Source organism: Melopsittacus undulatus, chromosome 5 (assembly GCF_012275295.1).
Source record: "Melopsittacus undulatus isolate bMelUnd1 chromosome 5, bMelUnd1.mat.Z, whole genome shotgun sequence".
In the NCBI taxonomy this organism is placed as follows: domain Eukaryota; kingdom Metazoa; phylum Chordata; class Aves; order Psittaciformes; family Psittaculidae; genus Melopsittacus; species Melopsittacus undulatus.
In genome coordinates, this window is record NC_047531.1 from 762,377 (window position 1) to 785,062 (window position 22,686).

Here is a 22,686-nt window from a genome sequence, read left to right on the forward strand (position 1 = left end):
TTGGGAAGTGCTGGGTAGTGAATGAGACAGACAGAGGTGAGAAAGTGGCTGCACGGTTTTAAACGCTCATCACCAAGTCAAGCAGATTACACCTAAAAGCTGATGTTTTCCCATAGTTGGTCCCTGTTCCAGTGCGAATCCTTTGGGAGGAAAAAGAGCCTATTGCACTTGAATGCAAGACAGAGATTTCACTTTCTGTGGTTAACCCCCCCCAATAAATAATAGTGCTGTATTGTTTTCTGCCATGGCCACAGCTGTGGTGGCTCAGGTTTGAAAGCTGCTGCCTGGCACAAGCCCAGTCCTCACTGAAGGATCAGCCCGTGGCCTCTTTCCAAGAGAAATTTGGATTTCATTTGGCCACGATAGGATTCCAGATTGTCATCTGAGCATGTCTGAGAAGGGGTGAATGTGTGTCAGTAGTTAAGTGCTCGTGAACTTCCTTAGGCCCTGGATTGTTCAGGACTGACCCAGGCAATTCCTTCCAGATGTTTTGGGGGAATCCAAGTCCATATAAAAGGGATGGTAATGCTTCTGCTTCCTTACTAAGTTGTCTTTGTGGCTGGCAGGAATGTGCATGAAAGCTGGAGCCAAGACACCCCGATTTCTGGTCTCACCTCTACAAAGTGCACTTTAACCTCTTCTGCCCTTCCCTGGCATCTCCACACAAGATCACAGACACTTGGTGGGCCCGGTGCAAACTTTACTTGGCCTTATTAAGACAGGAACAAGCATTGCTCTTTCTTCTCATGGTGCAGTACTCCGGTCCCTGCTCTCCAAACCTCCCCTGGAATTGTTTGTTCGCCTTTGATGCGGCAGCTGCTGCTGTTCTGCAGTCCTGAGCAGGGAAAACATGAGAAGCACCTTGGGATGGGAAGGAGTTGCAAGAATATGAGTTATTGTGATGCACAGTGGAAATGAGGCTGGTTTAGCAGAAATCCTTAGCAAAGAAATGTAGCAAATGCAGGTTTTTGTAGTAGTTTCCCTTTCACTTTATTGACTCTTTTTATCCCTGTCTTTCTTTATATTCAAATGGTTTCTGTTGCTATCAGCACGATCAAACCCTGTCTTCCCTAATGTTTGAATTGGGCTACACTTTTCATCTTGTAACCAATGCAGGCGACTTCTCCACATCCCCATTTTAAAGCATGGTGTTTGTTTTACCTTTTATCACCCTTTCAAACGTGAAATGAAAACAAACTCAGCGGCACACGAGGGGGAATGGGCTGGGGAGGGAATTGCTGGGTAGCAGTGGGCGCTGTGTGACATCTGATGAATGCTAATTCCTCATCCCCAGAACAGTCTCGAGCAGATGAAGGCAGCTGATTTCTGCAACAGCTTAAACAGAGATTGAAATGACTTCCATCATCTGGAAGCAGATTTCTCCCCCTGTAGCAGGTGCAGGCTCAGTCCACAGAGATTTCTCAGTTATACTCTAAAGTTTGCAGTTTATAAACTGTAATGTCAGTGCCCAGCCAGGCAAAACCGAACTCCCAAACACTTCTGTTCTTCACGGAAGGCTAAGACTTTATCCTCAGGCAAAGGCTTCTCTCTGGGCTGGCTGCTGTAAATCCTCTGGGCCCTGGCAAAAGGCAGAGTTGCTAGCTCATTTTACTTAATTTGTGATGCTGGCAAGATTTGTGCTGCAGCCCAGGGCTCTTGACTCGACTCTCCTAAATCAGAGCATTGACACACTACAGCAGCACAGAAAACATGGAAAGAAATGCCTTGAAAAGACATGTTTCAGAGAGATGCTGCCTGACAAAGCTCTAAATGGTGTCGGTGTAATGGGTTCCTCAGTGTTTGCTTCTTTAAAACTTCCTCCTCATTAAGGGGTTGGGGTTTGGCCACTGTCATAATAAACGGGGTTCACTGCATATTCCATGTGGGAATCTCAGGGCACTTGGTATCCTTCCACAAAATGCCCTGCGTTTTTGCAGGTGGATAAACAGAGTCACAAGGGGAAATGGAGTGGGGTTGTCTACGCAGGAATGTTAACCAGCAGAGGTGTAATGAAGTAGTGACAGCAAATATAAATGTGTCAGGTTAACGCCGGTGTGGACGTTCATATCCCAGACTAAGAATCCTTTTTCCTGCTTGGATAATTCCATTTTGAGAGGGAGGAAGTATAGCCAAAAGGATAAAGTGCTTGGCTGTGGTTGGGGAGATCAGAGGTTCTCTTCTTCTCAACCCTGCTGTGGATTTGCTGGGAGATCTCAAGTGAGTTTTCTCTGTTCTCTGCACCATAATGTCACATGTGTAGGACTGAAAATGGTGTTAAATGTGGGGAGAAGAAGAATAATTGCTATTAAACAAAAAACCAGAGCAATCACACAGGTGATACCCACAGTGGCTTGAAGCAGTTGGTGCCTGATGTCCACATTGTGCGTGTTTCAGGTTTATCTTACCTTCAAAAGCTGGTTTTCTGGCCTCTTTACATGAATGCCCACTTGTGACTGGAGCATGTTAGGTGTATTCTGGCAACATACCTTTCATTTTGGTTTCACTACAGCAGGAAGCCAGCATATGCACTCCAGGATTGCTCATGATGCAAGCAGAACAACAGTAAGGGGGGAATGCATTTCAAAGGCATGCTCGTGATCCAAACGAACACACACATGCAATGCTGGGGTGTTCCCATTAATAACAGATAACATCCATGTGCAGCAAGTGCTTAAGATGGTATCAGAGGCAGAACCTAGCAGGCTGAATGGGGCTTAATCCTCTGCTTTAGCCTTCAGACTGTGCTGCTTCCAGGAAAACAAACCAGGTTTAAGAAGACATTTTCCTAGTAGTTAATTTGCAATCAAAATTGTGGAGTATTAGAGGCAAGACAGTGAATTCCAGTGAATTTTGCTTTCATGTATGCCTTGAAGTTCTCTGTTATGGAATGTTTCAGCCTCTCTCTCCCTTCATTTAAAATGAAGCAGGTTCATGTTATTGTGATCCTAACAACTTCAGTGAGAAATAATTGGGATGCTTTGAGGTAAAACTGATGCTTTAGACCTGCTCCACAAGGTCTGTCACTATTGTTGAGCTCTTCCCTCATATCCTTTGCTCGTGGGTTTGACATTACACTGTGATGAGGGCATCTGCCAGCTGTGATAGTGGCTAGCGCAAGGCAGGAGATGCCACACTTCCCTTCCAAGTGGACCAGCAAGAAGCTGTTGGTTGGCCAGTTACCTCTTACAGGCTGAGGTGCATGTGAACATTCACTGTGATGCTTGTTTGTTTCTGTAAAACACATTTTAAGTATCCTAATGTCTTTGTAATATGTTCTTTGCTGCAGAAGAGGAAGAGGAACAAGTGCCCACCGATGGAGGCACATCTGCAGAGGCCATGCAGGTGCCACTGGAAGAAGAGGGAGACATGGAAGAGGATGAAGCTATTAATGATGAGAACTACTTGAGCAAAAGACCATTGGACAGTCCTGATGCTGAGGAATTTGCACCTGTGAAACGGCCAAAACTCTCTGTTTCCAAAGGGGACACCTTGGATGGGGCTTTGGAGCCACGTGAACCTCTTAGCTCAATAAACACTCAGAAAGTACCCCCAATGCTTTCTCCTGTTCATGTTCAGGACAGTACAGACTTAGCCCCTCCTTCACCAGAACCACCAATGTTGGCTCCCATTGCAAAATCGCAGGTGCCAACCCCCAAAACTTTGGAGGCAAAGCCATTTGTACCCAAAACTAAGTCCAAAACAAGTTCTCCAGGACAGAAGACAAAGTCACCTAAAACTACACCTTCACCAGTGGTAGCTGGAAGTCCCATACGTTCACCAAAAACTGGATCCAAAGAGAAGAAGTCACCGGGTCGAGCCAAGAGCCCCAAAAGTCCTAAAAGTCCAAAGGTTCCTGCTCATGTTCCTCAACCACCGGTCAAGCCTGAAACACCAAGTAGAACCCCTCTGGCTGCATTAAGTGACAAGATAGGAAAGGAAAACATTCAAGTAAAACAAGGACAGACGCCACCTGAGCCTACCACCAAGCCAAACACTGAAAACCAGACTAAGAAAGTACCAGTGATGGACAAAACCATCGATGATTCAATCGATGCTGTAATTGCTCGTGCATGTGCGGAACGAGAGCCGGATCCCTTTGAGTTTTCCTCTGGTTCTGAATCAGAAGGGGAAATTTTCACCAGTCCAAAAAGACTTTCTATATCAGAGACTACGACTCCTAAACCTTCTGTTTCTGCCAATAACACAAATAAGGCAGGAGCGACTCCAATACCTCCCTCAGGTGGAACTTCAAGTTCAGACATTTCATGGACAATGGATGACTCAATTGACGAGGTCATTCGAAAGGCAAACATGGGGACACCTTCTAATCCACCTACCAACTTCACTTACTTCTCCTCTCCTTCCGCTTCGCCACCAACTCCAGAACCTCTTCTCAAAGTCTATGAGGAGAGAGCCAAGTTGGCTGCATCAGTAGAAGTGAAAAAGAAGTTGAAAAAAGAGCTGAAGACAAAGATGAGGAAGAAAGAAAAACAGAAGGAAAAAGATAAAGAGAAAAGCAAGGAGAAGAGTAAGGAGAAGGAAAAGAACAAGGAGAAGGAGAAAGACAAGGAAGGAAACAAGGAAGCAAAGTTTCAGTGGAAGGAACTACTCAAAGAAGATGATCTTGATCCCTATAAATTCAAACTAAAGGACTTCGAGGATGCTGACACAAAAGTAAAGTTGAAAGATGGCAATACCAAAAAAGACCGAGAAAAACATAAAGATAAAAAGAAAGAGAAAGAGAAAGGCAAAAAAGACAAGGATAAGAAAGACAAAGAGAAACTTAAAGATAAGAGTAAGGAAGATAAGATAAAGGCTCCATCAGCACCTCTTGTGTTACCTCCCAAAGAAATGCCTTTGCCCTTGTTCAGCACACCAACTGCCATGAGGCTTCCCAGCATGTTACCTTCCTTGTCTCCAATGCTTCCTGAAAAACTGTTTGAGGACAAAGAGAAACCAAAAGAGAAGAAGAAAGACAAAAAAGAGAAGAAGAAAAAGAAAGAAAGGGAGAAGGACAAAGAAAAGGAAAAGAAGGAGAAGGAAAAGGAGAGGAAAGAAAGAGAAAAGAAAGAGAAAGAAAAAGAGAAACACAAACATGAGAAGGTAAGCTCCTTGGTTGGGTTGAGGTGGCTTACTTCCTTGGAAAATACACATGGATTCCTGTATTTGCTGTGCTGAGTGTTGTTAAAGAGCTTTGAGATATGTGGTTACAGGTTTGGTTAAGCTTTAAAACCAGCAGCTCCAAGGAAGACACCCGTCAAGAGTTTCAGGGGTTGTCCCACCTCTTCGGAAGATAAAACAGTGGAAGTTCAATCCCGTCAGTTGTGAGATTATCCTGGTTTTCCTCAACTCAGTTTTCCCTTTGAAAAGGCTGGACTCATACTCAGCAGCAGCACACACACCATAAATGTATATAGTGTTACATTGCACAGATTTGGGTCTGTAGGTTTCCACTGGTAGGGCCAACAGCCTTATACCTGGGTCATATAGGCTTTATTGTTTCAAAGCTCTAGTAGCCTGTAGGTTACAAGGTAGAGAGAAGTGAGGAGCAGACCACCTTCAGATGAGCACGTTCACACGTAGTCTCAGATGCTCAAAAGAGCTGTTGTATTTTCTCTTAGCAAGACTGTAATTTGTTTGAAGTAAGGCAGTTGTTCTCAAATCATGGTCTAAATGTCACCTTTCGTTTTGAGTCTGAGGCTTGAGAGAGAGAAGGGGAGAGCTGATTGTCAAGTGGCTTGAGCTCCTTCCACTCCTGTAACTCTTACTGATTTGCATCAGCCAAAGGTAATTTCTTCTTTCCAATATCACCTAATCTTGAGAATATAGTTAATATTTCAGAAATGAAACCAGCATATTTGCATGTTATCAGATGTGAAATCCCATTAGAATCGGCTCCTCTAGTTCAGGGTTTGCTCTAATTTTTTTGTCACTTCACCTTTTAATACGCATTAAATTGTTAATAAAAAAGAGGGAAAAAAAAGAAGAAAAGAAAGAGATTGTCTTCGTATGTGATAACCTTGGATACAGGATTTCCTAAATCTCTATCCTTAGCGGTAGGAAGCACTGTGTAACTTGTGGTTTTACCAAGAAGCTCTTTACAGCCTGCTCTGAGTGTGCTACTCAATTCATACAAGCTCAGATGTGAGATATTCCTCACCTTCCTCCTTTGCCATTGTACCCTGTTATGTTATGTTACCTGCTTACTGAAACAAGCCCCTGATATCCAAACTTGACGTGTTTATTAAGCTGACAAGTGATTTTCCATGCAGGATCGGCGTGATCTGGAGAGCTAACATTTGTCTGCTATGGATGAGTCACTGGTGGCCCAGTTGTCCATGTTCATTTAATGACTGGGTTTAGACTGCAGCAGCACTTCCATGGATTCCCTGTTTTGTCTGTTTGTCATTCCTGAGGTGTTTTGTCAGTATTCCATTGAGAATTTCTGCAAGGAATCATAGAATCAGAATGGTTTGGGTTGGGAAGCACCTTAAGATCATCCAGTTCCAGCTCCCAGCTGTGAGCAGGGGCACCTCACACTAGACCACGTCACCTAAGGCTCAGTCCAACCTGGCCTTGAACTAGAGATTTAAGTTAAATGCATGTATATATAGAGTTTCCTGGTTTTCATCCATTTCATTTTGTATTTCTTCTGCAAATCTCTTTATCTAGTTTGCTTTAGAGCAGCAGAACAGATACAGAAACAAATACAACCTGGTAAAGCTTTAGCATAGACAGAAACATTAGGAATATATATATATGGGAATATAGTAATATTAGGAAACATATATATATATATGGGTTAGTGTGAGGTGTCCCTGCCCATGGCAGGGGGTTGGAACTAGACAATCTTAAAGTCCTTTCCAACCCTAAGTGTTCTATATATGATAGACTATATATATGACTATATATATATCATATATATGGTTCTGTGTATATATATGAGTTCAACAGTAATAAAAACATGGACAAATTAAACTGACAAAGCTGCCTATTACCTCGGCATAAAGTCCATGTCGAGAGATAAACTTGAAAGCTAAAATGCATGAAAAAGTCCCCAGATAGAATTAAAATTTAAACTGATTTTTGACAGATAAACACTTTTTTCATGTTTTTTATTTATGATTTTTATTTTTTCTTTAATCCACCTCTTGGTGCAAGTCAGGATTTTCCAAATACATTTTCCCCTTTAAATCTCTGGAGCGATGCTCATTTTTTGCAAGGCCGCACTGCTGGTGTCCTGGAAAAATGGAGAGTTAGAGCTTTTATCAGTTGGTGCCCTGAGGTATGTGGCAAAGAAGCTAAATCCTTGAAGATTAGCAAAAAAAATGCAGCACATGGCAATAAGGGGCTTATATGACTACTAGTATTAGTTCAGGTGAAAGAAGTATTGCTTATACATAAAACTGGACAAATCCACTGACAATGTATTTTTAGTTAGCTACAAAGGAGTCTTATATTGCTGGACTTTACCTCTTTGGTGATTTGGGAAGCTTAGTAATCCACTGTAAATGCTCTTCTGCTGGCCCCAATTCCCTGTATTACCCCAGAATGCTGCTCTTTCGTTTTAACCCCTAAAAGTACATGTTTCCTTAATTTAGCTCTTCGATCACACAATGGCTTATTTAGCCAGCAGTTGTGCTGTAAGAGCAAATGGTTGTGTTCCTGCTCAGACTTCTGACTTCCATGGAGCATCCACTTCAGAGGTGGAAATGCCGTCTGAAAGATGAATTTGTGGTCTCACTGCAGTTTCAGCTCTTGGTGGCCAGCACAAAACATCAGATCTCTATTGCTGATATCACTGTATTTACAGAGTAACTCAATGATAATGTTTTCATTGTTGAGTGCTGTTATAGTTATTACCTAGTGGGATTCCCATCCTGTTGGGAGGCTCTTAGAATCACAGACTGGGTTGGAAGGGACCTTAAAGCTCATCCAGTCCCAGTCCCCTACCATGGACAGGGATCCCTTCCACTGGAGCAGCTGCTCCAAGCCCCTGTGTCCAACCTGGCCTTGAGCACTGCCAGGGATGGGGCAGCCACAGCTTCTCTGGGCACCCTCCCAGGGAAGAACTCCTAATATCTAATCTAAATCACCCCTCTTTCAGTGTAAAGCCATCCCCCCTTCTCCCATCACTACATGCCCTCGTATGTTGAAGCTTTTTAACACCTTTTGCCTGTAATTTTACCCCCGGAAGACACAGAACAGCAACCAGTACCCTACATTAATGGCAGGAAGCAGATCTGAAGGCTTCATGCTGGAAGCATTCAGTGGCAGCACCAAGGAAGAGCAGCTTCTGTGCAGGGCTTGCCTGCAGCTCTGTGCTCTGCAGTGGCTTCGGGGTGCAGTGAGCTGGGTGCTGCCTTACATGAGCTGCCAGATTAAAAGCAAACACTTGAAGCAGTTCCACACCACTTCTACTACGGAGATTACTGAGTGTGTTGTGGGAGTGACTGAGCAGCTCAGGAAGCTGCTGCTGACCCAGTTTCAGCCTTAACCTTAATACACTGAGCTGTACACTAAAGTGGTTGAGGAACTGCTTCCTGAGAAACGGAGCTGGCCGTGCATAAGGGCAAGGCTTGTTGGAGCTGCCCCTGATCAGGAATCAAAATCTTACCACTGATATCGAGGACCAGGCTATGCAGATATAGCTGGAAATGCCCCTTAATTTTCTCTCTGCTCTGGTTGTGCAAACCCTGCACACAAACCTATGTTGTGCAATTGCTTCCTCTCCTGTTGTATCAAAGGATAAGATTTAGGATTGTCGTGGAACACTTTTTCTCTCAGGGAGACTGTGATGTGGGTATCTGAGCTTTAAAAAGTGGTTTATTTGCTTTTCTTCTTCCACATGAACCCACACCAGTGTTGTTTGGAACAACCTGCCCCATCCCTCAGTGTTCAAGGCCAGGTTGGATGGGGCTTGGAGCAACCTGCCTTAGTGGAAGGTATCCCTGCCCATGGCAGGGGGTTGGAACTGGGTGAGCTTTAAGGTCCTTTCCAACCCAAACCATGCTATGATTCTATCTTTATGATACACAAATAACAACACAAAGGACCTTTCTACAAAGCACGGACGACACAGGTGTCTTTCAGTGCTGTGCACTGCAAGCTGAGCAGCAGTTCCTGTCCTAGAAAGCTTTGTATTCAAAATAGGCACTACAGAAGGAGGAGAAACATGCAGGAAAAGAGGTAAAATAATCTGTGCAGAGCCATGTTCCTGAGACTCCTGTACCCAAGGTTCAGTTCCATGCCTCTGTCCCTTGGACATCACTACAGGATGCTGGAAAAGCAGTTAAGAGATGTACCTGTGGGAAGCAGCAGTGGGATTGTTGCAGGCATGAGGAGCTGCAGAGGAATAAAGCTTTTGCAGCACTCCAGAGGAATGGTGTAACAAAGAAATCATGCTATAGAAACAAAAGAGTAGAGAGAGGCCTATGGAGTAAGCTAATACATATCAATAGAGAGCTTCACTGAAAGCATGGTTAACTGTGTCACAACAGAGATACTACTCAGGCTGCAGCCCTCCTCTCTCTGGAGTAGATGAGCAGCTCCAGTTCTTTGGGCAAAGTATGTGGCACACAGCTTTGTCATTGCCAGTCCTCAATGTAAGTCCCAACAGAGTCCTCCCACCCTGGCCTGCTTCCTCCTGCACTGCTTTCTGTGCCTTGAATGGATCATTTGCCCCCTTTCTTTATGAAAGCTTTCTAAACCAGGTTTCTCTCCCTGAGTTTTGCTCATGTTTCCATTTAGTGGATGCAAATTACTCCTGTCTCTTGCAAGTTCCTGGATCAGATTCAGCTAAGTGGTTATTTTATTAAATATGATGATGCACATGCTTAAAATGAGATCAGTCTCCCTTTCTATCTATATATATATACACATATATAATGTGTATGCACTTATATATGGATATAAGTTGAGCATCTTGTGTATGGAGAATCATTAGTGTCAACTGTAAAATCTGAGATGATTCTGTACAGATTTTGCAAAGCTCAATGGGACTTGGTAACTTTGGCAGATACTAGTTCAGAGAGCTTAAGGACTTATTCAAGAGGTTTAAATTCCACCAGAAATGGAGGTTGGAAACCAGGCCATTTGAAAAATAGCCATTAGAAGCCTCAGTCTAATTACATTGAAAAGCAGTGGTTCACTTACACCTATGTGGATAAGCACTTTCATAAAGTATCCAGTGTTGGTGCTTGGGTTTTATTTGCTTCCTCTGTGTCTACTTTTAGTTCAAGAGGGTCACTGTACACTTATGTGATGAACCTGGGAAATGATTAAATTTCAATCTCAGAAATGCAAACACCAATGGGTACCTATCGAGTATGGGTACTAAGGTCAAAGCATTTCATATCATTGTTGAGAACATACTGAGGGTTTTTTGTCTCTACGAGGTGCAAATGCAATGACATTTCAGGTTGATCTTTAAGTGTGGAATTGATGTTTGTGATTTGCTGCAGTTGGGAACTCCCAACTAAACTCTGACCATCATCCATGCCACAGCATGAAGCGTGAGAGAGCAGTGATCAGCCTCTCAGAGGTCTGTCTCATTAAGCACATAGACTCCAGTGAACTCCATCAGTGCTTTCATGTAATTAATATGTTTGGGGAGTCTGCTTGCAGTCTCTGACTGATGATTGTGTTCCCTTGTTACAGATAAAGGTGGAACCAGTTGTTCCAGCTCCATCACCAGTTATTCCTCGGCTGACATTAAGAGTGGGTGCAGGCCAAGACAAGATGTAAGTACAAATAAATCCATCTCCAAGGCTTATGTTTACCACAGTTCATGCTCTGTCGCTTGTGGCAGCTCTTATTTTCAGTGGGAAATGCTTAAAAATCAGTGGCAAATTATTTATACAGCTATGACATCTTTTGACCATCCATCCATCCATCCATCCATCCATCCATTCTACTGTGTTTCTCACTCCGTGCCTTTCTAGGGCATGGATTACAAGACTCCATCTAGGCTCATATGATGCCTCCAGTGACATTTAATGAGGTTTCCATAATGGAAAATTACAGTACACTACTACTACTAGTGTAACCTACAGCTAAGTTTCATAACACACTTCAGCTAACAGTTGTTTTATGCTTTAAAACATAACACTTGAAGTGCCTTTATGCACGTCTGTTTCATTATAACTGTTGATGATTATTTATGAGCATACCTAACGCATTTCACATGGTGGTTCATTAGCTCCCTAATTACTGGGTGCTGTTGTACAAGTAATAGTTACTTTGTACTGAGATCATCCAGCACAAACAGGTAGCCGGAGAGGCTGGGGAAACCCATGTGTCCCTGGCCTTTTGAGGCTGGTCCTGTGCTGTATGGGAAGGGTTTCTCTTTTTCATGTTGTTTTTAATGGCTGATGGGACATGTGAGCCCCAAACTGATCTTTCCTTTCCATTCATCACATTATGTAGTTGTTTCTCTTTTAGAGCTATTGTGAACTGTATCTCCTAATGGCTAATTTTTCTGCTTTAGAAGTGTCCCACTCCTCCACAGTAGGTAACTGTGACTTTCACTTGTTTGAAGTTGCTAAGGGACTTCCATAATTGGTTTCTATGGGACACCCCCATCCCAAACATCAGGGCTGATTCCTGCTCTTCAACCATTTCTGCTTTCTTTCTTTCACTATATTTGAGTATGATGGAAAGTTTCTGTGCCTCAGGTTGCTGTATGAAAGCTCCAGCTTCCACAGAACAGTTGTCTGTCCTGCTGTCTGTGGTTTGAATGTGCCCATCTGGACAGACTGCCCCTTTAAAGCGCACAGGTTAATTTTCCTCCTTGAGAGGAACTATGGATACTCTTAAGCTCATCTTCTTCAATGACTGTGCAAGTCTTTATATGGTGAAATTAAATCATATTGTCAAGGAACAAGTTCTAAATTAATGTTCTGAAGCCATATTTTAGCACAGACTTTGCCTCCCATCTCCATCCCTATAGAAAGACCCCAGGTTTTCTGTTCCCACACACATTTTGGGAAGGGACTTCAGCCTCCATCTGCCTGCTACAAATCATATAGGTGCATCGTCATCAGCCCTGCCAGCCCATAGTGTGTCAGAGATACCTACATCTTGTTTTACAGCCTTTGGGGAAACTTGCTTCTATTACAGTTTCCTTTCTTAATCCTTAGTGGCACATTGATCAGCATCTTTTCCCAGGGAACTGGTGGAATCACCACCCTGGAAGTATTCAAAAAGCATGTAAATGAGGCCCTTAGTGACACAGTCTAGTGGTGGCCTTGGCAGTGCTGGGGAATGGTTGGACTGGTTGGTCTTAAAGGTCTTTTCCAACCTGGTTGATTCTATGATTCTATCTGACCTCAGGTGTCACAAGGGGGACTTCACCTTCTCCACATCCTTGAGATTGCTTTAAGCTGCATAACCAAGGAGGGTTTGAGCCATTAGGATTCCATCTCCATCTGCATACTGCTTTCCTTTTTATATCTTAAGTATCTCCTCCCTGCCCACCATACTGGCCCCCTGAAGTTGTCCTGCTGTAAATCACCCGGTCGTATGTTCTGGCTAATAGCAAACAAGAAATTGGAGCTTCATAATAGCTTTAGGGATTTTTCCATGGTTTTCCAAGGCAAAATCTAGGAAGACATTTGCCGTTAGACAAGTAAATACAGTCTGTGCCACATGTCTTTGGGAATTGTGTTGTGTGTCGATCCAGTGTCTGATGTGCAGAGCTTGCAGTGGAGGTGTCCTGCTTTAAAGGACTTTCATCCTCAACAATCAAAATTCATTCTAAACTTGGAGCATATTTTAATCTTCATGTATTGTAACCATTATGAAAGGAACTGGTGTGGCTCTAAGGCAAAGCATTACATAGCTCTGAAGTAATACCAGGAGTCTCTGCAACCTCCATTTAAAGTTATTAGTCGAAAACACCATAGTAGGATCATCAACCTTTTAAGTAGCTCCTAAAAGGCAGAAACCAAAGCTTTTGTGATGTGTTATTGTAAAGGAAAGTGAAACTTTCTTGTGTTTCATCTGTGTTGGTAACCAAGTGCTGAGTGTTTGGCAATGATTGCATAGAAATACTGTGTTTCAGTTAGTGTGTCTCTGGGGTTTACTAGCATGGGATTGTCTGAGGATGTCTGAGGATCAATCTCTATGAAAGGGTATGAGAGAAGTGTTTTGGGATGAGTCAAAACCAAATGGAATAATGAGCTATTTCAGTGTCCTTTGAGAAGAGCTGTTTGGAAGCGTTTGGAACTTAAGTACCCATTGAACGGGAGGTTGGTTTGTTTAGAAGAGCTCAAAAGAAGAGTTGAGGATAGATTTAGATTAGATCTAAGGCAGAAGCTGTTCCCTGTGAGGGTGCTGAGGCGCTGGCACAGGGTGCCCAGAGAAGCTGTGGCTGCCCCATCCCTGGCAGTGCTCAAGGCCAGGTTGGACACAGGGGCTTGGAGCAGCTGCTCCAGTGGAAGGGGTCCCTGCCCGTGGCAGGGGCTGGAGGAGCTTTAAGCTCCCTTCCAACACAAACCAGTCTGGATTCTATGAACTACATCTAAAACATTCTCTATAATGGAAGTACTTACAGATCTTGGTGAGGCCACAGAGTCTTTCAGGTGCCTGATGAGAAAGTGTCAGACTGATGGTGCTTGAAATGGAGATTGCCATCACCCCATAAACACAACACAACAACAGCAACGTGAGATTACTCAAATAATCCTGCAGTGGTGAGCAAAATGCCTTTGGAGTGTAGCAAACAGTTTATTATTCTCTATAATTTCATTTCTTGGCTCCTCTGCTTGGACCGATATACAAAGCAGTGATGGTAGCAGCAGAGAAGTCTCTTTCTGTGAAAATGAGCACATATTGCTCCTAGGTTCAAAGTGATACCTGCATTCGATCTTGTCTGGTGTGCAAATATCCTTACAACATGCATCAGTTGAAAAGAGACAGCTATTAATAACGTAAGGTTACCAGACATGAAAATGTACCCTTGCTGAAGGAGGGATAAACCAATATTGGAATAACTCTTCTACATTAGGAGGTTTTTGCAAGTGCTTTAACTGCACAGTAAAACAAGAGGAAAGTAGATTCTAATCAAAGCATTTCCATCTTAGTTGTAAACAATTACAGCAATACTTGCATGGATGCCACATTAGAAGAAATTTACTGGATTCCATTCTAATGCAATTAGAGCTAATTTTGTTCTTTAAATGAATAAAAGGTCAGCTAGTAAATCTAGTTTATCTCGAGTCCAGGCTTCAATAAATTGTTTTATTTAATTTGTTGTAAAAGATCTTATCCTTTAATGGGCCTGGCTCTTATTGGTTTGCTTGGGTTCTAAAATATTTATGACCACCTTTTGAGATATGATTTGAATGATATGGCGGAAGGGGTTTTTTTGACTGGGGTTTTTCTTTTCCATTCCAGTGTTATCAAGGTAGATTGCTAACTGAGTTAGTATAGGAAGGAACTAGAGATGCTATCTTCTTCAAAACAAAACAAAACAGAAACCCACAGCTAGTAGAAGCTTCTACATTTTAAGTCATCTGCAAATGATGAGCAGAATTTAATGCTGTTACTCAACTGCATCATGGTTTCTTCTTGCCTGGCTCTTTTTCATGCACATAACCTTTTGTAAGCCTGTCTATCGATGAGGTGTTGACATTCCAGCTACTACCACAGTTGACATAAACTTCAGCTAAAGCATGTGCTGTAATTTTTGATACTTCTGATAAATTTCTTCAACATTTAAATACAGTTCTTAAGAAAAAACACATGGCTTCTGACATTTACGCTCAGTGCTTCTGTGACTTAGAAGCCTTTACCTTAACATTCAGGCCTTTGCTCCACACTTGTACTTTAAGGTATCACAGCTCTGCCGTCAGCAGAGGAACCTGGAAACCAGACGTAAGAAGGGGAGAGACAGGTATTTTAACAGTGTTTAACTTGTAAACCTGACCTGCTGCTCTAACGAAGTTGCCCCTTGTCTTAGGTATTGTTAAAGTGAATAGATATGTGTCTTTCTCCAAAAACAAAAGGCACACATGCTCACATATGTGTGTATCTATAAAAATGTGTATTGAATAACCTGTGGATTGTACAATAAAATCCTAAAAGGATTAAGGGATAGAGAAATCTTTGTTATCCAGATATTTAGTTGACTTCACTAAAGCTTTTTATCGCTTGGTAGGATATTATCAGCCTAACTGATGTTCATTTGGAGACTCACTCAACTGCATGATATCCCCATGACAAAAGCCACCCGCAGAGCTGGCATCCTTTGTAGGGAATCTCAAAACCAAGGGGCAATATAGATCAGGTTATTTTGTGACCAGTAGATGTGACCTCTCTATGTAATATTGGTGATCTAGAACTGTGTATTTGGGACTAAGAGGACAGGGGAACCTGTTGTATCACACTGAGTTTCAGTGACTGGCCATCTAAGAATCAGAGAATCATAGAATGCTTTAGGTTTGATGGGACCTTAAAGCTCATCCAGTTCCAACCCCTGCCATGGGCAGGGACACCTTCCACTAGAGCAGCTGCTCCAAGCCTTGTCCAGCCTGGCCTTGAGCACTGCCAGGCATGAGGCAGCCACAGCTTCTACTACAGTGAGATGCCAATAACATCGATTTCTGTCACTTGCCAAAATAACACCTGTTTGAAAACATGGAATCCTGAAAGGCAATGCAGCTTGAGAAGATCCCGTCACTGAAGCTGTAACCCTGCCTGAAAAACAGCTGGACTGTTGGAGGAGTTCATTCATCATCAGTTGACATGGTTTAAACTGTCGCTGCTCCTTGCTCAAGATTCGTGAAGTGCAACTACAGTTGGGCAACAGAATTGCAGTAAAACAGTTCTTTATTCATGCTTTATAAAACTCTGTTATTATCTGACCTGCAGCATGCAGAGCACCACCAGATTTATGATAGTGTAATGCTCTCCAAAAATAGATGCCTAAATGATGGATCTTCTATCTGCAGCGAGCTTGATTGATGTAAGAGTTGAGCTGCAGACTGTAGAGATTGAGTTTTCTGTGGGAAACTGCATCCACACATACACAATCAGGCTTTAAATAGGTAATGGCACCAAGGAAGGACAGAAGAAGGTATTAGTAAATCCATTGATAAGCTTTTGATGGACCTGGTTGAAAGCAAGAAATTGGGCAAGGGCCATGTTGATGCTCCCTTGAGTTCACTGAGGATCTGTACTTGCTCCTGTAACATGAATATGTGGGGTTTTAAGACTGCTTAAGCTTCTTGGGAGTTATGAAAAAGAAAGGTAGATACCAAAGACAGGATTTTGCTGTTAGCTTCAGTTAAACCAGATTCTGCCCTATGTAGCTACCAAGAATGCATCTTGTTTTTACAGTGACCTTCACTGGCTATTCCGGAGCTTTGGTTCTTAATAGGGTTGTTCTTGTATGGATAAATCCGTCTGTGTGAAACTGTTCAACTTTTGGTGCTGTTTAGTGCAGAGCTACTCAGACTTTGATAATTTAGATTAGCGTCTTCCCAGTGTTTGCCCACAATAGCTGGATAACAGGGTTCATTTACCTTGCTGTGTAGGCACATCCAAATTGTTTGCCTCTAGCCTTGGCTCCCTATGTGTGGCTAGGGAGGAAAGGATTGACTTTTTATTGACTTGTCAAGCCATAGGTTTGCATTACCAGCCAAGTAACTCATGACCCATTGCATTTATTTCACTGTTTTGTGGTGGGGAAACAGGTAAAGGAATCCTGCTGGAAGCCCCTCCTTCCACACATTCAGATGAATAAGAGCAGTGTTTGGAGCAGTTAAGGCACCGTGACCAAATCCTCCCAAAGACGTAATGCAAGCAGCATGGGGCTATTGTGGGACACAGCTGTGGGTGGTGTTGGTTACCCTGCTTGACGTTGCTTATTCAACAGAAAGCTCTGGAGAAGAACTTATTGTGGAATTAAAGAGAAGAGGAAAAAAGTGATACTTGAGGGAGAAAATCCTAGAAGGGTAAACCACTGTTGGGCAAAATTAAACAGGAGCATCCAGGCAGCAAGAGCCTGTTTATTGCAGTACTAACTGGTATCCCAGTTACCTTAGCAGAGGAAGGCTGTGTTAACCATGAGCTGACAGAATTAACTCTCTGGGTGTCAATCCCACATTGGCTGTAAAAGAGCGTGTAATGGTGAAATGATTTCTGATCTGCTCAATAGACCACCTAAGTGAGGAGGCAGAGGAGTGAAAGCTGATCCTGCTCCTCTCCACGGCTGCAGAGGTGTGCATGAGGAATGCCAGTGATCTCTACATAAATCTTTGTGTGTACATAACTATACCTGCATTTTTCTGTTCTGTGGTCTTTTAAACTTGAAGAGCTGGAGGACTGATTTTCAGTGCTGAATGCTGAACATAATTTAATAGATACTGTCTCAGGTGTGATTCATGTCCCTTTGCCGATGGTTCTTCTTGAGTGTAACATTTTGGCCTCAATCCTGCACTGAAATCCCCATGTGTGGTCTTGTATCCATCCAGAAGTCTCATTCACTTCACTGGGGGTTCCCCAGACTCTCCCTTGCTGCAGGATGGCAGCTTTTACATGAAAAAATGCAAGGAATACTATATCCCTTTTACCATCCCCTTTACCAAAGGTAAAGAACCTTTTTTGTTTGTATTCCTAGATGTGATTTAGAAGAGTTTTGTCTTTCTTGAGTGTTATTCCCAACTTCAGATGTAGTCCTTCACTTTTTTGCTTCCTTTTTAATCACTGAAGCCACCCCAGCTAACTTTTCATCCTGTTCATGGTAGGTGTTAGGCTGTGGCAGATGCTTTTCATTTTGCTGCTGACCACATTGGGTGCTGACTCCAGAAGTGAATCCATAAGAAGGTTTGAGTCATTAGAAAACAAAACAACTTACTGTGAGCTTCTTTGATTTTGCTGCTTATTGCTCAAGAGTAAAGAAATTGTACATGTATAGCAGAGTTATAAAAACACCTGCTTCAGGCAGGTTTGGACACAGAAGTGAGTTGCTTGTGTAAATGGGCATGAGCAGCTGCCCTTCTAAAGCACTACAGAAGTGGATCAAATATGTGTGAAAGATTAGAAAGGCAGATGGGTATTTGTTTGAAAATTAGACTGTCTATAGATGACTGCAAGCAGGAGGTACTGATTTGCTCGTGTCTTGGATAGGGTTAGGGTTAGGCCCCTAAGGAATCATGTTACATGGAGAGATGGGTGTGAAGAAGAGGGACGTAGAGAAACAGCCATCCATAGATACATAAGCAAAAGATGATCCTATCTGAATGTAGTTCATGTTATGAGAGCTGGATGTGGACAAGAAGGATGTACAGAAACAGCCATCCGTAGACACATAGGCAAATATGGTCCTACCTGAATTTGAAGTTGTCCTGGGAGCAGTTGATCTTTAGCTCTATGGAGCCTCCAAGACCATCTCACTTGGTTCTGTCAAAGACATGTCTCAGTAACAAGCTGGAAGTTACAGTTTTAGAGGTTTCTAAACCCATTGTAGCATAATTTTCTGGTAGCTGATAAAATTAATATTCTAGATTAATTCCCATTGGAAAGGGTAGATGTAGGACTGGTTTATGGTCCAGCTTCTAGATCATGTGTCCCATAACATGTCCCAAAACAAATTACAATAAAGGGCAGTTTTCAGGGAGCACATAAGGGAATGTTTGCAAAGAGCTCATTGGTATAAACATGTTTTACTAGCTTCTGGTTTTGCAGTCTAGAGCTGAGCAGAAGGGATAATGGCAGGTGGTTTTCACATCGAAGCCCTGAGCAGCATGTTATTGTTGATAAGAGAAAAGAAGATGAAAGATACCAAGATGCCACACTACCAGCTCAGTTTTGTTTTGTCAGGCTGGCAATGAACCATCTGACATGTAAGTCAGTATGGTGAGAAAGAATGGGAGGAAGATTTAGGAGTCATCAGAAGCAAGGTGCTTGTGTTCATTGGGAGCAATACCCTGGTGTAACAGATGCAGAGGGTGGAGGCCAAGAGCAGAATTCTGTTTTACTTAAAGTAATGGAAAAATCAACAGTAAAAAACCTGTGATTCAATTCCATGAATGCAAATGTCCATAAACCAAAGGAGACAGCAAGAACTGTCAGCTGGACTGAAGACCTAATGGATTCAAATATGGTGTTTTCTACCTTTGGGAATGGGGTGCTTGTAGTAAAGTGACTACAGAATGAATTGTATGAATAACTCCTTCCAAAGAACATTGGGAATAAGCATCATACCTTAAGGAGAAAAGGACAAAGCAGCAAAGAATTTACATCTCCAAGGCAAAAGACTGTGGAGGTGAAATCAGGTTTGGCAGAAGTCACACTGGATGAAATGTTGTGAAGTATCTTGAGCAAAGAGGAAGAGGAAGAAGGAGGACCATGGAAATGAAGACAGGGAGAAGATGGAGGATGAGCCAAGAAGAGAAAGAACACTTTCCATATAATCCTGTGTTCATTCTTGGAAATAATGGAATCAAACACAAAACAGAAGTGAACCACACCAACAGGCCTGACTGATAGCAAATCTTTGATAAGCAACTGGTTTTCTAGGTGAGCCTATTCCAGTTGGCAGTCCCTGCAGGAGATGTGGATGGCAGTTCTCATTTTTGCCATGTGCCTCGGGTATCTGTTTCCACCACCAATGCTGAGAGCAGTGGCTGGGTGCAGGATCAAACCACTTCCCCTCTAAGGGAAGGTTTCATATGTGATGAAGAGGAGGTGAGACACTTGCATGCGTACAGATGGAACGAAGTCAACATGTGTCCTACCATTGGAAGAAGGAATGCTTTCTAATGGATGAATAGATGAGGGCAAAAAAAGATGGGTTTCAGGAAAACATTTAATGCTGTCACACAGGACATTCCTAGGGCAGAGACAGGATTAATAGAGGAGCTGCTCAGCAGTGAGGAACTAACTCGAAGGAAGATAGCAGCAGAGAGTTGTAAGAGAGCTTATCTAACCAGAGAGGAGGTTACAGTGAACATGCTCAGGGATGTATTTTAGGACTGGTTTGATTTAATTTCATTTAAATTTCATTTAAAACTTTGTCACAGAAGGAGATAGAACACTGATGTCTTTGCAGCAGTAAGGTTGAAAGACTGTGTCAGTACAAATGAGGATCTGATGAAGAGCTGGATCCCCTTAAGTAGAAGGCAGAAATGGTATTTAATTCAGTAAAAGACAAATTGCAGTTAAAGCTTTGCTTTTGAAGCAAATTCCACCCATCAGAACCTTCAGGCAGAAGTAAAGAGCTGATCAGTCAGTGTATCATGGCCATCATATGAGAATCTGTTGGTACTTCATCTTCAGCTCTTGAAGAAAGGATGAACTGGGGAGAGCAGATGCAGAGGAGAGCTTGGAGCACTGTTAGTTGGAGCATAGGGGGGTCTGTATTATGACAGATGATAGGGGAGGAGAGCAACTTCATGTGTTTAGTCTTGCATGTGAAGAGGTGATATGATTGCTGGCTACAAATACCTCAGGCATTTTGGAGGGAGAAAGCAATTTAAGCTAAAGAAGAATGTTGGCACAAAAACAAATGGGACTTAGGTGGCTATGAATGTAGGCTGGAAATCAAAAGAGGCTGTTGTGCCACCAGAGCAGTGAGATCCTGAAACAGGGTCATGATGGTGCGGACAAAATAGATAACCAGTTTTAAGATGAAGATCAATAAACATGCGAATGGGACTAGGTGACATGGTGCCTGTGAAATCACTACACTCATTTGCCCATGGATGCTTGTGAGGTTTTGCCATAGTGATGGCAAATGGGCTGTTGAGCTCCATGTGCACCACTGAAGGTCAGCAGCATGGAAGTTGTGCTGTTTGTATGAGACCAGCCCGCAGAAGTGATATCTTGGGATAAGCATTCAGAGTTCATTTTCCTTGATAGAGAAGAATATCACATTTCAGCCAGCTTATCAAATTAATTATTTATATTTCAAGTGTAAGTACTGCAGCCTTTTCACTTGCAAAAGTGCCACGGGCTCCACTGGAGGTTTGATGCATTTTGGCACTCTCCACATGCATGAATATGGTCACTGTGTGTATTTCTGGAGCTCATTATTTGCCAGTACGACTTGTTTGCACAGAATAAAATATTCAGCAGGGCATAAGAGATAAAAACTTAAATTTCCCTTTCTAAAAGTAATATGGGAATTAGCCTACATTACACAGCTTAAATTACACTGATTCTGCTCCAGGCTTGGAATACAATTTTCAGAATACTTCTAATCTGTGAGGAATCTAAACCATATGGAAATCTTCTGAATCCCCCTGGGTGGTTTTGACACTCTACCCATAGGTCTTAGAATATTTAGGGTTTTTCTCTGATACAACAATCTCAGTTGCAGGTGTGAGATTCTTCAGTAATAAAATAGTTGCCCCACTTAATTTTCTGGCATTGAGGAAGTTATATCAACAAGGGGAATATGAATACTAATAGATAATTATATCACTTGTAATAATCCCAGTGAGTTGCACTGGTTTTGATTAGTCAGTGCAGTTGATGGTGTCACTTTCTGACATACAAAGACCCCTTTAGCTCCTCGCTTAAAAATGGGCCATGGGTTCATCAAAGAATTAGGACTTTTCACACTTGTTTTTCCTTTGGGCAGAGAAACAGCTTCCATGGAGCTCAGAAACAAAGATTGCTGTGATTTTTCACCAGGCCTTTCACAGTCCTGATACAGCAGGTTTCTGGAGCTCATTGCCCATAGCAATCATTCAGCCCTGTGGTTCATAATCCTGTTTTTGAAAAGCCATTGCCATTCGGTGCACATGTCTGTTCCCTGTGTTTATATGAGGCAGTCAATGGGGCTTTCAGATGTAAGGATCAGAATGGAATCAAATAAATTACTTCCAAAGGTTGGAAACCGTTTCACACCTTAGAGCCTCATTTTGCTCCAGATGTAGCATTTTACAGTTCATGCCAGTGAGAACTGATCATAAACCAATGACCTGTGTGACACTTAAAATCGTGGTAGAATTTGCACTTTGCCTGCAAGCCAACACTTCATTTTCATCCTGTTTGTGTCTGGGTCTGTAGCTGTGAATAGGATGATTCATAGAAACCCAGAGTGGTTTGGGTTGGAAGGGACCTTAAAGCTCATCCAGTTCCAACCTCCTGCCACAGGCAGGGACACCTTCCACTGGAGCAGGTTGCTCCGAGCCCCTTCCAACCTGGCCTTGACAGAGTCTTTTCTATCTTGATTATTGCCCCACAGTCACAATTAAAATGGGGCTTCATTCACTCTGCCATTACAAAGAGGTGTGCTGATGCATGTTTTCAGTTATAACTGAACTCATGGGTTTTCTCACACCCCTTCATTCTGGAGGAACTATTTGGATTCAAAAGCATTTAACTGACTTTGTACCTTCCAGTGTAGAACATGCTTGTGATACATTGCCAGGCAAGCAGCCTGCAGAGGAGTATAATCCGTGTCTCAAGACTCTGAGTGTGTTAATGGTTGTTGATGTTCACTTGTGTTTGATTACTCCAAAATAATTAATCCAGCCTCAGTTTTAGAGGTTTTGGATTGAGGTGGGGAAGAAGGTGAAAGTTTTAGTGTTGTAAGTACAACTTACAACAGTAAGTACAACTTACAACAATAAGTACAACTTATTTAGTGTTGTACTTGTAAACTTCAATATATACAAGTGCTGATTTTGGAAGCATATGAAAAACATGTTTGGAAAAGAAGGTAATGATATC

At 42.5% G+C, this 22,686-nt stretch overlaps 1 protein-coding gene across 3 annotated transcripts in view; it reads left to right on the forward strand.

Annotated features, from left to right (window-relative positions):
• Positions 1-22,686, forward strand: part of TAF3 (TATA-box binding protein associated factor 3) — a 116,897-nt gene that overhangs the window by 84,944 nt on the left and 9,267 nt on the right. For all 3 annotated transcript variants that reach the window (XM_034063384.1, XM_034063386.1, XM_034063385.1), the window contains 2 exons: positions 3,287-5,103; positions 10,660-10,742. In XM_034063384.1, coding sequence (XP_033919275.1) covers positions 3,287-5,103; positions 10,660-10,742 — 1,900 coding nt within the window. The remainder of the gene's footprint in view (positions 1-3,286; positions 5,104-10,659; positions 10,743-22,686) is intronic.